General features: G+C 41.7%; 1 protein-coding gene across 4 annotated transcripts in view; it reads right to left on the minus strand.

Annotated features, from left to right (window-relative positions):
• Window positions 1-15745, minus strand: part of WWP2 (WW domain containing E3 ubiquitin protein ligase 2) — a 1859587-nt gene that overhangs the window by 1320695 nt on the left and 523147 nt on the right. For all 4 annotated transcript variants that reach the window (XM_044081781.1, XM_044081779.1, XM_044081780.1 and 1 more), the window contains one exon: window positions 1620-1757. In XM_044081781.1, coding sequence (XP_043937716.1) covers window positions 1620-1757 — 138 coding nt within the window. The remainder of the gene's footprint in view (window positions 1-1619; window positions 1758-15745) is intronic.

The following is a 15745-nucleotide window of genomic DNA, read 5'->3' on the forward strand; positions in this document are numbered from 1 at the left end:
CTGGAACTTTTATGGCAGTTAAGGTTAGATGCCCATCACCCTCCTGGCATTAATGAAACTTGTTCAATCTTGCCATACTTGAAACTTAGAAGTTTGAAGAGATAGCTGTAAGGAATTGTTTAAAGTTTATAAAAAAAAAAAAATATATATATATATATATATATGTGTATGTATATTATACATATATATTATGAGGTAAACACATATATATATATATATATATATATATATATATATATATATACACATGTATTTTTAAGTAACATATAATATGCTGACATTACTTGACTATGAGCTTTTAGAGGCATGAATAGTAGTAGGACTGTCTTTAACTTTATTTAAAGTATTTAAAGTAGTGAACATTATTTAGAGTTGCGAATAGTACTGTTGGTTTGGTTTAACATTTTATTAGCGACGTTATCGCTTTAAAAGCAAGGTAATTTAAAGAATGCATTGAGACTTTTTGTAGTTGTTAGTAATTTATTATGTAAATGATTTTATCACATGACTTTTGAATGTAACTTGAATGTATTTAAAAACTTCTATGCATTACTTCATTGTCATCTGAGGAAGTTGGGTCAATGAACCAGACGAAAAGCGCTTCATAGACTTTGCATTTTATCCTCCTGTGTCGTCCTTTGGATGCTTTGTCTAGTTGTTTAAGCTATCAGATGTCCATGAGTAACAACAGTGGTAGGACTATGTAGCAGAAAAGACATTTTATAAGAGGGCATTGCAAGCTCAAGGACAGGAGTATCTAAACAGTCAGGCAATTTGCTTAGTTCAGTTTTATTTTAACCTTAACTTCTGGATCAATGCTAATAATATGGAAAATGGAAAAACGGACATATCTATTATTCATAAAAATACAGCAGACGTCCATGTGTGTGTGTGATGCTTTCCATATGAATACATATTTATAAAGTACACTTAACTAGAAAGATGGTAGCATAAGGAGGATTGTGTAGACATTTCATGTAACCCTAGCAACAAATACAGGTATATGAAGAAATAAAACCTCAGGGACTGGTTATTTAAATTTATGTGTTTGATTACAAATCCACAACATACCCACCATTTCAGACTTAGTTTGGAGAAAAAGCAAAGATAATAAAACGTACACGGTCAGTGAAAAAAAATCTTCTAGATTACCCTTAACCAAACTTTTAAGTGATGTATATGAAAGCAGACAAAATTATTCCACAGATCAGGTAAAAAAAACTAGCACTGTTTAAAACTGTTGCCACAACTCAAGATTTGAAGTAGCTGCCCACCCTGCAGTAATTAAGGTATTTGTGGTGGCTCAAACGTGAGATGGTCTGGATGCTGTGGGAGAAAATAAGAGATGGATCACCAGCTATCACCTTCGCTGGAGTGGAAGGGGACGCCAATAAATAAAGTAGAACAAGTTGTGCTGCAGCAGGATATAAACCACAAAAATCTCAGGATCTAACAGCACATCCAGTGTGCTCATTTTTCTACTCACTTGTGTGCTGTGTGAGATTCATACCCTACTCTTGTAACATATTTTCCTACCTCTCAAAGATCTGCCTTCTACTGACACACACACACACACACATATATATATATATATATATATACATATCCAGTGCACTTACTGTCTATCATAGCAGTACCATTAGGCAGCTTTCCTACATCAATATGCAGACCATCCAAAGACACAGTTAACTCTCCACCTGAAGAAAGACAGCCTTTGTTTTCAGCATGCAGATTCAGTGTTAGCTGATCATTCTCCACTACATGATAGAAAAAAATGAAATCTAGGTTAATAAACTGAAACAACCGAGAAGCATATTTTAAAGAACAGACAACAATAACATAACATATCACAAAGCCAAAGCAGGTTACACAACAGGTGCCTCCATAAAGTGCTGACAAATTCTATGAGTCTACTAAGAAGCCACATGCTTAACCAGTTTTCATCACATAATGTACTGCAAAATATTTCAAATTCAAAGGCATTTCTTGGGCTTTAATCTTGACTGGACATCACAGTGGTTCTGTTGTATGATCCATGCTTCACACCTCTGGGGTCTGGGTTTCAATGATATCCATTCAATGTCTGAGTGGAGTATGTCTGTTCATCCTGTGCCTGTGTGGGCTTTCTTTTTTCCTCCACTCCCCTAAAGAATATTGGCTGATCTGCTACTCTGAACAGTGCATATATGTATTTCATTTACCCTTGCTCTTGTGGCCTGTGGCCTGGCTTAAGAGAGTCTGAAATATTTGAAGTTACTTGTTTTGTTCACAAACAGTTCATAGGTTCATAGGTTTATACTACGCTATCTGCCCTAAGGCATTTATAAGCCTAGCCCAGAGTTTTTGTGGCTTACGCCACCCCTTATGTTAAAAAATACTGTGCCCATTAGTTTGTTGTGTCTCTGTCCAGCAGTGACACAGAGATGATTCCCAGGGTAAACCTACAATCTCCCATCCACCGGTCAAGATTTCTCTTGAACAGAGCCAGCGAGGTGCTCTGCCTCACATGGACCGGGATTTTATTCCACAACATAGGGAGTCTCTGCGTGACAAATCTATCCCTCCAGCATGTCCTATTTATATCCGTGCTACGGTTTAAGTCGCTTGCTCTAGTGGATCTGGTAGATTTGGATTTTTTTGAGGTGGAGCATGCCCATTAATTCCGGGTTGGACATGGCCTTGTATGTCAGGCACAGGTCACCTCTGAGCAGACGGTATGCGACTGAATAGAGCTGGAGTTTCTTCAGTCTGGCAGCATATGACAGATTTTGGAGTCCATTTATCCTTTTGGTGAGGAACTTTTGGGGTCTCTCCAATTGCTGCAGGTGTCGGGTGAGATACATCCCGAATGGGGCATTGTACTTGATCATTGGTCTGATAAGTGAAGAGTACAGGGGAACAATGACCTCACTTGATCTGGATGTGAATCCCTTCATGATCAGGTGGGCAATGTAGAAGGTTTTTCTAACCACTTTAGCAATGTGAGTGTCAAAAGAAAGGCCACTGTCAACCTGGGTCCCCAGGTCCCTGATAACCTCTTCTGTGCTTAGTGGATTGCCACCTATATATATGGTAGCTTGGGGTTACCTTGTTTTTCCCGAAGGGTATGACTATACATTTTTTGGCATTTAACTTCAGGGCATGGCTCTGGCACCAGCTATCAGTTTCCGTGAGACCCCTCTGAAGGATATCTGTGTCCGATGTACTTTCCACTATGGCTCCCAGTTTGCAGTCATCTGCAAACTTTGTCAGCCATAGTCCTCCTATGTTAGCCTGTACTTCTGAGAAGTAGATGCCGAACAACAGGGGGCCAAGGACTGCGCCCTGTGGGACACCACTTGTGACCGGCTTGGAGTCTGACATGGCGCCAGCTACTCTAACCCTGTGGGTTCTGTCCTTTAGCCAGTTTGCAACCCATCTTGTGACATATGGGTTTACATTTAAGCTGGTAAGTTTCTCTATAATACCCGAGTGGGGTATTGTGTCGAAAGCTTTTGCAAGGTCAAGGTAGGCTGTATGGACTTGCCTTTCCCTCATCAATGGCCTTGGTGACTGTTTCGTAGAAGTCGACCAAGTTCAAAAGGCATGATCTGCCCTTGACAAAGCCAAACTGGGTCGGGTCCAATGTCTGCAAGTCCCCTATGTCTTTGTTTATGAGTTCCATTATGATCCTCTCCATAGCTTTGCAGACCAGGCTTGTTAAGCTTATGGGGCGGTAATTACCAGGGTTTAAACTGCAACACCTGATAACAAATTTATGATATTTAGTACAATGTTGTTCAGCTTTGCTAGGTTTTTACTACTCCTTCCTGTCCTAACAAGAAGGAATCGGATTGTCTCTCATCCAAAAAGCTGATAAAAATTAAGCATCTAGTAATTTATTTCTCTAAATTGCAGGCCCAGACCTAAACACAAAGTGAGAGGTTAAAGGAGTTGGGGTGATGCCCCCACCATGAGAAAGAAACTGAACTTCTTCCATTTTTTTTGTCCTAAAAGTATAAAGAATTTCAATTTTTGATGCATTTATGTATAGACTCCCCTTCCCAAGTAAAAGACTCCTAGTATAGTATTTCTACCACTTTCAATGCTACGTTTAACTAAACTGTGCTAGATGTACTTAAGTCCAGCAAAGAAGTTATTTTAGTTCAATGACATATGCACGCTATTGTTTATGTCTGAACCAGTTTCCCATATTTAAAAAGAATAAACCAGACAAGCATATTCAACAGAATGCAAGCAAGTTCCAAAGTGTCTTTTTTTAACGAGCATGAACACAGTCTAGCCCTACCACAAGCACAATTTATTTTACTTAACCATGCAAAAGGGTTGATTCAACTAGCATTTTTTCAGCCATAACCTGGGAAGACTAGTGTAAAAGGTATTAATGTAGGAGGTATTGATGTAGGTGCAACGGAATAAATAAATATGCATAGGAAATAAGTGCAAATGTCTCAGGAATGCCACTTAAACACACAGTTAAACAGACAGAGAAAAAAATGTAATTATATTACAAATGTCAAGAAACACTTCAAATTCTTACATCTAAGTGGTGTGTAACAGCACAACAGTTTCTACGGACACCATTTTCTGTCACACTTTTAAAGGGGAGGGGCAACTGCCCACTTAACAAGTCCCCTTAAAGACTGCAAACAGGCTTGGAGTTAAGGGACGTGAACTGAAATTGCAAGCATGCCATTATGACGGCTGTCCAAAGATGTACAGCTGTGCTCATCTCCCATATATATTCTTGGATTGTCTCCTTCATAATAAACTTAGTTTCTCCCATAGCAAATTTGTACATGGTCAAAAAATTTATGCAAGTATTATTAAACATCTTCACAACCTTGAAACCAAGTAAGAGGAAAACAGAAGGTGGGATTTCTTTCAGTTAATTTGGTTTAGTTCAGTGAGGAAAGCGTAAATTACCTGAATGCAATTCAACATTTTTTGTAGCCCAAAATCTGGAAGTATATTTGAAAGGGTCTATATATAACAATGAACGATCAAATGATCGAACGTTGTTATATCGACCCCTAAATGTCGAAAACCCAAAACAGTGAACAACCAGGACAGAAATTTTTTTCCCAGAGAAAAAAATCACGGTTCCCAAAAATAAAAAAAAACACTCAAGTGGGGGGCTTCGCCCCCACACCCCTCTACTTAAATATACCAACTCCGAGATTGCACTACATTGGAGGAAACGGCACAACCCGGACGGCCGGCCCAGCAATTTCTTTCCCTGGGAAAAAATTTGCTGTTCCGGCTGTTCGCTATTTTGCCGGTTCGACATGTAGTGTTTGCTCTAACAGCGTTCGATCATCTGATCGTTCGCTGTTCTAAAGTAGACCCTATTTGAAAAGTATGACATAGGTAGAATAGCTGTATTCTCCTTGGTAGATAGCTTTTAAATTCAAGTTGGAAAAATAAACAAAAGTTATGTACTCACCATAATGATGCATCTGCGTTGCCCATTTTCATTCTTCTTCAACTAATGGATCCATGATCCAACCTCGGATCAGGCTCAGCTGCTTTTTCCAGATTCATGAATCCAACTCTCCAGCTCCTACTTTTATCCGTAATGCTCCACCAACCTAAAATACCCCAGATCAAGTTTGCTTACCCCAATAATACATGGCTGATTCTATAAGGAATCTATAAAGCAGAGATAATACAGGTAAAAGTAGAGCTCAAACAAGGAATAATAGTTCCCAAAGTAGTATCCCTCTCTCCAGGAAGAAAGGGAAGGGGGTTAGAAGGGCAGGAAGTTGAGGAAGAATTAAAATGGACAACACATATGTATCGTTACGGTTGAGTACATAACTTTTGTATCAGATATTGTCATTTTCATTCATTCCTCAACTGATGGGACAGAGTCCCCAGCTAGATGAACCTTGGGTAGTCTTCATGGAAGGATATTTAACAGTACTGCAAAGTCAAAGGCAGTTCTCTTCCTAGAAACCAACTTGTAATGAGTAGTAAAGATATGAACCTTGGACCAAATGGTAGAGGCACAAATGTCATCTACTGATGTTCTTGAACAAAAGGCTGAAGAAGCAGCCATAGACCTCAGGGAATGTGCTTCAGGGGGCTTAGGCAAAGACAACCTCTCTGGCTATAGACAAAGGATATAAAATCAGTTAAACATCTGGCTAAGGCCACTTTGGAAACTGCCATGCTCAATCTGCTTGATGAAAAGGATACAAACAATTGGTCAATTTTGCTGTAATCTTTGGTTCAATAGAGAGAAAATCGAAGTTGCCTGTTCACATACAAAGATGGAGCATGTACTCACCTTTATTAGAGATATCTGGAACAAAAATCCAGAGGTTAATGACATCATTTTACCTAAGATGGCTTCTGAGTCTAGCATTAAAGGATGGATTGATACATAAAGAAACTATCCTTATGAAAAAACAGGTATGGAGATTTGGAGTAAAGGGTCTGGAGTTCAGATACTTGTCTAACTGATGCAATAGCAACTAGAAAAGTAGTTTTTCAGGACAAAAGTTTTAGGTCTGTCTTTGCTGAAAGTTCAGAGGAGCTTTGGGTCAGACCTTGAAGCAAGAGAGTTTAAATCCCATGGAGGAGGACGGTCCTTGATTGGGGGCCTAAATAAGAAGGCGCTTTTCAGAAAGGCCTTGCATAACCTAGAAGAAACCAAGGAAGAATGATTTTCACCTGAATGAAAGCTTGAAATTGTAATCAACTGCAATTCAGTAATAGAGAAACTAGCCCCTCATAAAAAGTTGAAGATTACAATTCAAGGACAGTTGGTATAGGGGTATAAAAGGGGTTGAAATCTCTCTTAAGGGCTCAGATTGAAAAAAATCTTCCATTTACTTTTGTAGATTTTCCTAGTAGAAGCCTTTTGAAAAGACAATAAAATATGTCGGACTGGGGAGGAAAGCCTGGGCTATCTAGCCATCAGCAGAACTGGAGAAACCATGTTGTCAGATTGTAGCCTGTTCTGTCTGGATGAATCATCCCTGTCAAATGAGAGAGGAGGTCTGTCCTGGGGTCCAGTATCCGGGGCAGATACAGAAGATGAGGCCGCAAGAAGAGAAATCAAATTTGACAAGGCCAAAAAGGTGCAATGAAGATACTCTACTTTTTAACTGGTATGCTTTCTGTATGAATTTGGTGATTAAAGGTAATGGGGGATAAGCATAAAGGAGACCGGAGGGCCAATCATAAACTACAGCAACTTTCAGTGACTACCCCGGGGGGGGGGGGGGGGACCAGGATGAAGAATCTACTGCACTTGTTGAAAAAAATGAAAAGTCACAGCATGGCTGACCCCATCGACACAAAATTCTCTCTGCCACTTTGACATTGAGAGACCACTCATGGACTTGCTTAGTTTGTTTGCAAGCATGTTGGCTTTCCCAGTATGTGCACTGCTATGAGAAAGTAGTTGGAAGAAATCACTCGTCACACTCTCACTGAACCTCGACACTGGTGATAAGATCTGGTTCCCCCTGTTTGTTAATGAATCAAACTACAGATATATTGCCCATTTAAGTCACCATCATCCCGGGGGGGGAGTATCTTGAAAAGGCCTGCAATGCTATGACAACTGCTCTCATTTGCAGGACATTGATATCTGCATTGGCCTCTTTTGGGGACCACATACCTTGTACTGCCCTTCCCAACAAATCCCCTCATCCCACCTGGGAGGCATCCATGATCGCCATGGCTGCTGACAGTAGGAGAACAAACAAGACAGCACTGAGAAACTTCATCTCAGCTGATTCACTAGAGGAGATATTTCTTGTCAATTCACGTGATCCTGACTGGTGCGCACAAGGACTGCTGGAGAACAGATTACTCTACCGACACAGTCCATTGCAAAATCTGCATATGAAATCTGGCTACAGGAACCAGAGTAATTGCTGCTGCCATGGAACCGAAGGCTTGCAAGACTATTCATTACTGGAGGAGATGAATGTGAGATCACTTTCATGACCTGTAAGAGGGTTTGTCCTCTTGTTGGAGGAAGTGACGCTATCTGACTGACTGTTTCTAGATGAGTATCGATGAACTCCAGACTCTGCGTAGGTGTGAGCTGTGACTTGCCGTAGTTGACCATGATGTCTGGATGGGGACATAACTGGAGCAAGTAGTCCCTTGCTTGTGAAAGTAGATGTCTGGTTGGGGCAGTCAGGAAGCAGCTGTCTAGGTACAGAAGCAATCTAAATCCCAGCAGTCCCAGGTAGGCTACTACCACTGTCATGCATTTGAACACCCTTGGGGCTCTGGTGAGGCCAAAGGGCAGTGCTCTGAGCTGATAATGACTGGCTCCCAAATGGCAGCGCAGATATCGTCTGGAGTGCTTGTTTATTTTGATGTGATAGTACACATCCTGAAGATCTATCGAGCAATCCAATTGTCTTTTCACAGTAGGGGCAAAATGGACTGAATCGTAACCTGCCGGAACCTTGAATATTTCATGTGTTAGTTTAGTTTGCTGAGATCCAAGATGGATCTCAAGTCCCCTGTCTTCTTTGGCACTAAAAAGAATCTTGAGTGGGTTCCAGATCCTCTCTGGCTTGGGAGGACCTTCTGAATGGCTCTTTTTTTATTAGCTGCTTTTCTATTTCCAGGGCTGCTGCCTCTGTTTGATTGGGTAGGACATCAAGGATTCTTTTTATTTTTGTATAGGGAACTTGGTAAAATGGTATAGAATAGCCTCTGGATATAATCCTCTACACCCAAGAATCTTTTGTGATGGATGCCCAGGCTTCATGGTGCACAGACAGGTGTCCCCTGACTGCCTCCAGAGAACAGTAGCCTTTCAGGAGCACAGGTAGAGTTTGTCTGAGAAGGAATCCCAGAAACCCTGGTTCTGCAGGCCATCTCTGCTGTATGGACAGCAGCTTCCATTAGACTCTCTCCCTCTGCCCCAGGGGGAGCTATCATCTCATGAGTCTTGGAAAGGACCCTTGGACATGTGAAACCATATCTTTCTTCCTCCTCGATGATTACATGAAATAGGTCTCAGAGGATCAGAAAAACATATCCTAACAGCAAACAAGGTCTTTCAGTCTTGCTCACTTCTGGAGAACATTTCCTTCACCTTTGCACCAAACAAAGATGATCCATTAAAAGGAGCATTAATGAATGAAATCTTGGAAGGGCTCCACAAAATCTCGCAGGCTCATCCAGGCATGTCTCCTGATGGCTATATGCCTGAACCTATCGCTCATTCACTCAGTCAAAGTAGGGGAAGCCACCTCTAGTAGTAGGCCCGTAATGAGCGGTGTACCCCAATGATCGGTCTTGGGGCCTCTACTGTTTGAGATATACTTTTCTGAGGTGCAACCCAAAACCAGTGTTCTGTGTCTGACCAAGTTTGCAGATGACTGCAAGCTGGCCACTGTCTTAAATTCCCCTAGTGATGTGAACATCCTCCAAGACGGCCTTACCCAAACTAATGACTGGTACCAGAAGCATGGCCTCAAACTGAATGCCAAGAAATGCATCATTATCCCCTTTGGGGGAAAATGGCATCCCCACTAATTATCACATTAATAACAACATACTAAGCATGCAATCAGTTGTGACGGACTTGGGTACCCAGGTTGATAGCAACCTCACTTTTGACCACCACGTTTCCCCTTTTGTGCGGAAGGCTTTCTACATGGCCCACCACATAAATAAGGGTATTTCATCCAAGAAAAAGTAGGTCATAACATCCCTGTATTCCTTCCTTATCAGACCCATTATCGAGTACAATGCCCACTTCAGCATGTACCATGCCAAGCATCATTAGCAGTTTGAGAGACCACAGAGGTTCCTGACCAGGAACATCCAGGGTCTCAAACATCTAACTCACACAGATAGGCTAAAAGCCCTGTCTGCCCCTCTACTCAGTCTCATACAGACTGCTCAGAGGTGACCTGTGTCTGGCATACAAGGCCACCTCAGACCCAGCCTTGATGGAGTTGCTGCATATCTGTAAGACGAACTCCACTCGAGCAACCTGCACTCAAGGCCTTAACCTGGTCTGTGACATTAAAGGAACTTGTTGCCAGGATAGATTTGTGTCCCAAAGACTCCCCCATCTGTGGAATATACTCCCTTCTCCATGTCAAGCAGAGTACCTCTCTAGCCCTCTTTAAGTGCATCCTGGATGACTGGATGAGAAACACCCCTGGGATCCCACCTGTGTCCCTGCTGCACAGGGGAAACAGGTGCTGACTATGAGGGAACATGGACAAAATTCTTAGCTAGGCTTATAAGGGTCTCCGACCAATACCCTAGTATCATCCTATGAGCCTATGAGATACCCTCTGCAGCATGGAATATCAGCCTCATGAATGTGTTAGATATGGACTTACGGCTGGCCAGTTGTGAAGAAATCTCGTTCTGGTCCTTCACAGACATGGACCCAGAAAGAGATTTCGACAGGTCTTTTGTCAAATCTCTTTGCAACCTTGTGAAGTGTACCAAATAATTCAACAACCACAGAGCAAAGGTTACAAGCGTAAATGGGCTTCCAAATCTGTCCAAGGCCCTAGACTCCCTGTTAATGACAAAGAGATGAGCTCTACTATGCAAGCTCTTTCTTAGTGGATGCTGCCACAACCATGGCATCTAGTGGACCCCCCCCCCCACCTTGTTCCAGTGTGCTCTGTCCTTTGTCCTTTGGAGGGGCTAAATTTCTATCTGGGCACTTGGGGATAGGCTACACAGTACCCAGCTTCTTCCATGCACAGTGCGGGACAAGGTTTGTGTAGGACATAGCGTGCGTATGTACCTTTAAGAAGCATTTCCAGATGCATTTAAATAGTGAGGACGTGCAGGCAGCAGTGCCATTTTCAGAGAACAGCCAGAGTGTTAACATGTACGAGTGTGGTAGTCAGTCTGTTTATAAGTTTAAGTTACAAAGCCTCATTCCTGATGTGTTTGTGTGTAATAAAGCTGTTTGAACTGAACCCAGCTTGTCTGTTCTATCCTGACTGGATGAGTGGCATGGTGTCAGAACCGGGAGTAAGAGAGCAACTTTTTCAAGCCATGATGTGCAGAGATGAAGGTGAAGGCAGATTGAGCTGGGTGAGTGAAACAGAGCTCATACAAACAAAAAGACCCAGAAACAAACTCAAGGTAACCAAAACTTCCACAAATGATTTAGCAAGAAAAAAAAAAAAGAAATGGAGCATTTATAAGCCACAAAACACATCATTAATCAAATGAGTAGCACAAGATGCTTTATTAATCAAACAAAAGGCAGGAAATGCATTATTAAACAAAATATTTGAAAGCACAATATTTGATAAAACTGGCAGAAATATTCATATGGGCTCAGAATTACCTTTGGTTTATATAACGAGCATGTTTGAAGTAAAACGGGCACAAGAAAAGTATCATGAGCATGATAAGAGATTAAAAGGGCATAATGAGTACAATAAATGGGCAAAATTATGCTTAAAGGGCAAGGTGACTGCATGTTTTTTAGTAAAAGACCGTGTTTGGGCACACACTACTATTTTGCATTGACCGAAGCCATTCAAAGCACAACTAGAGTTGTTTGAAGTTTCTCACAGTGTGCAAAGTGTTTGCATAGTGTGTGCTTTATTATGGTGCAATTATTTCAGTTTGCTGTGTGCAAGGTACAGTTATAATTACAAAGTGCAGTCAAAGTACAGCCATTTCAAAAAGTTTCTTGCACTGTACATATTTATTCGCAGAGTGCCGTCATTCCAAAGTTTTTCTTACAATGTACAGAGTTATTTCGTACAGCTACTTTGAAAGGTTTCTGTGCTGTATAGTTTATTTGCAAAGTGCATTCATTTCGAAGTGTTTCTTACTCTGAACTTTTTCTGCCGTGTACAGTTCATTCACAAAGTAAAGCAATTTTAAAGTATTCTTGTGCTACAGAGACTTATTTGGCAAAGTGCAGTTATTTAAGAGAGTCTGTTGTGCTATTGGGCATAATTACAAGTTCTAGCATAAACGTCCAGCATATATGCCTAGCCCAGTCAACAAATATAAAATAAATAAAATAAAATAAATATTTATATGTGTGTGCTCATACATAATTCCAAGTACCTTCACTACTGTGTACTGATATGGCAGAGGTATTTCGAAGACCCAGTCTACTTGTGTTTGATCATAATATAGCAGAGAATTAGAGAGTATTTGAGCAGGAATACAATATTTTCATACAAGCAGTTTTTCTGACAAAGATGCACATGGGAGGGCATTCATTCTGTTTAACCTAGCTGGGTCAGAAGCCACTGAAAGTGTGTTCATTTGTGTATGCACCAGAAGTATATGCAGGAGAGGGGGAAAACTGCCATATTGTTGTACCAGCTGAATCAAGAGAGGATCCTGAGAGCTTGAAACATAAATTTAGAGAAATGTGCAACCCCCAGACAAATGTTACGTTACAGAGGCACTTATTTTTTTACAAGAGACCAAAAGCCAGGTGAAACTTTCGCAGCTTATATCACTGACTTGAAAAATAAGGCTAAAACGTGCAGATTTGGTGACTTGAAAGATGACTTAATAAAGGACAGGCTTGTGTGTGGTGTTAATAGTGCTGCGGTGAGTAAGATTTTGCTTTGTGACATTGACTTAACATTGAGCAAAGCCACACAGATTTGTCAAATCCATGATCTCACAGAAAGGTGCACAAGTATGCTTACAAGTGATAAGAGCATGGTTTCAATAGCTTCTAAAGCAAATGTAGACAGCATGCAACACGTGGCAATCAGAAGCATGCCTAAGCACATGGCAGCTGCAACGTCTGCGGGATTACCCGAGAGACCCCGTAACTTTCTAGCAAGTTCCAAGACTAGCTCAGTAAAACGGATATGCTCAGTGCAGTATAAAGGTGAAGTAGCAAAACCCAAGTCAAGTCTTATTGTTAACTGCCGTAATTGTGAAGCCAATCATGAGTCTAAAAGAGACAAATGCTTAGAATTTGGTCAGCAATGCCACAAGTGTAAAAAATGGAACCACTTTCAAAAGTTTTCTAAATCAGGCAAGCCTCATTCAGTCATTAAGAAAGGTCACTCAAAAAAGCAAGCTGATCTTGTAGAAAGCTGCAACTTTACTTTCTATGTAGATGGTGTATATTTATAAGTTGTTGGTGAAAAGGTTTACATAGTAGTTTTGTTGGTAAAGAACGAAGTATATTGTACTGTCCTGATCAATGGCAAACCCACAGAGCTCAAAGCAGTCACTGGTGCAAAGTGCAATGTAATGTCAGTAGAAATATTTGCTAAAGTTTGACCTAGTGAGCAACTTAATTTGGGCAATTGTGCGAAGCTTGTTCCTTATGGAGGTGAAGAGATTCAAACTGAAGGCTCGGTAGTGCCTTCATGATATTCAGCTGGAAACAGTTACAGCTTGCAATTTTATGTAGTCAGAAGACCTGTGCAGTAATTATTAGGTCTCAGAGACAGTTTAAGAATGAAACTGCTTTGTTTTACCAAAGGAGTACATCATGCGAGCACGTCCCAGTTCCAGCTTTACTGATGCTATTTTCTCAGAGTATACTGATGTGTTCGACAAGTCAGACAAACTCCCAGTTGTGTACTCTATGAAAGTAGACCCAGAGGTCAGTCCAGTGGTCAGACCAGCAAGGAGAGTTCCAATAGCTATGCAGGACAAAGTCAATGTCCAGTTAGATAAAATGGTGCAGCAAGGTGTGATTTGTCCAGTCACAGAACCAACTGAGTGGGTGCCTTCCACTGTATCTGCTCATAAGAAAAATTCAGATGAAGTCAGAATATGCATTGACCCAAGAGACTTGAACAAGGCATTAGAGAGACCTTGTCATCCTATGCATACAGTCGAGGAAATTGCCACCCTCATGCCAAATGCCACTGTTTTTTCTGTCTTAGATGCATATAAATAGTGAGCACATGCAGGCAGCAGTGCCATTTTGAGAGAACAGCCAGAGTGTTAACATGTGCGAGTGTGGTAGTCAGTCTGTTTATAAGTTTGTTTAAGTTAAAAAACCTCATTACTGATGCATTTGTGTTTAATAAAGCTGTTTAAACTGAACCCACAACCGCTTGTCTGTTTTATCTTGACTGGATGAGTGGCAGTCTGTTAGCTTATCAGCTGGGGGGGGGGGGGTCATCCAAGATATAGACGGGGCCAGACCAAAGTCTGCAGGAACACAGATTCCTCCTGGGAAGGGTTGCCAGAGGACCATCCACTTTTCTGTATTAGAATTTCAGGATTTTTCTAAAGGAGACATCCTCAGGTGCAGATCTGGGAAACCCTTCCTCTTCATAGAAGTCAGTGTCCTCAGTGGGAGATTCCTGAGGAGAATCTAAGTGCCACCTTTTACTCATTCTCCTCCTAGGGACCTCATCAGTGAGGTGGTCTGGTGAGGTATCAGAAGTGACAGTGGAGTCCTGAGGGAATGACTGGAGACATGAATGGGTTTGTTGTCCCAGTGGGATAGCAGTGAGGCTATGAACTAAGACCTGACATGGGAATATACAGAGGATCGGAAGGGGGAAAGGATTTCCTCTCGCTAGGCAAAGAGAAGGCCCTCTCCACTATCGCAAAGGCAGATGGCCAAGGAAAATATAACTGGACCTACGCTGTCTATTGCTGAAGCACCTAGAGGAAAGGACAGCTCCGATAACTTTGGAGTTGAAAAAACAAGAAATGAGTTGCACCGGACTAACGAACTTCCCTTCACCACTTAAAATTGCTTAAAGTACTGGAGTCGACCCCAACACCACTGCTTCAGCTTCAAAAGTCTTCTTGCTCCAAAAGTATTGAGGTTAGACGATTCAGGGATGTAGTCATAGTTGAAGAATGACCCGTCTTTGAATCTGACATGGCACCCTCAAGGATGTTAGATCAGAGGGCTCCAAAACCACAAGACCAATCAGAGGAGGAGAAGATATTAATTGAGAGCTGGTAGAGGGCAGACTCACAAGTTCAATGGGAGATGGAGATGAGATTACCCCTATCTGGATTTGAGCTCTGAGGAACTTCACCATCATCCTGTCCACCTCTGCTTCAGTCAAGCTCCTGGAGAACCTAAGGGTGGGGAGCTGTTAGATGGTGGCTTGGAGTGCTTCCTTGAAGTTTCTTGGAGAAAGGGAGAAGGAAGCTGAAGAGATATTGGCTCTGGCAATTACTGGGATGACTGGATCAGAGGTGACTTAGGCTTTGAAGAGGTAGGATCAGAGGGAGTTAGATCAGAATTTTTCAAATGTTTTGAAGGAGACTCAGTGATCAGAGATGAACTAGGTGAGTGGTCAGTAGACCTTTTTCTGGAATCCTTATCCTTAGGAGCCAATTCAGGCTTCCTTTTTCAGACCTCTTGGATGGGGGTTCAGCCCCAGTAGGTAAAGAAGAGGAAGAAGAACCTTTAACTCCAATTTATTCCTTCTATCACTAATAGCTCTAGAATTAAAGCCTGCACAAACAGTGTAGCTGGTATCTGAATAAACCTATAACAGATTGCCCACACATGTCAAGCACAGTGCCTCTTTGGCCCTCTTCAAAAGGAACCTTGATGATTGGATGGGAGAAAGGAAATTCACCCTGGGGATCACGTCAGTCGCCCTGCTAGACAGGGGTCCAGGGAAGTAAATAGTGTGGGAAGAAATAGCCAGGGAATTGTTATGGCTAGGCTTGTATTGGCTAGGGCCAATAGCCTGGCACCAACCTATGAACCTATGTCAAGCAAGCAGAGCGCCAAGCAGTAAACACACTCCATGCGGACATCACAGTTGGGAATCATGCCTACAAGAAGTGCAGTTTT

The sequence above is a fragment of the Protopterus annectens genome, chromosome 8.part1 (genome assembly GCF_019279795.1).
Source record: "Protopterus annectens isolate FY-2018-M chromosome 8.part1, PAN1.0, whole genome shotgun sequence".
Classification (NCBI taxonomy): Eukaryota; Metazoa; Chordata; order Ceratodontiformes; family Protopteridae; genus Protopterus; species Protopterus annectens.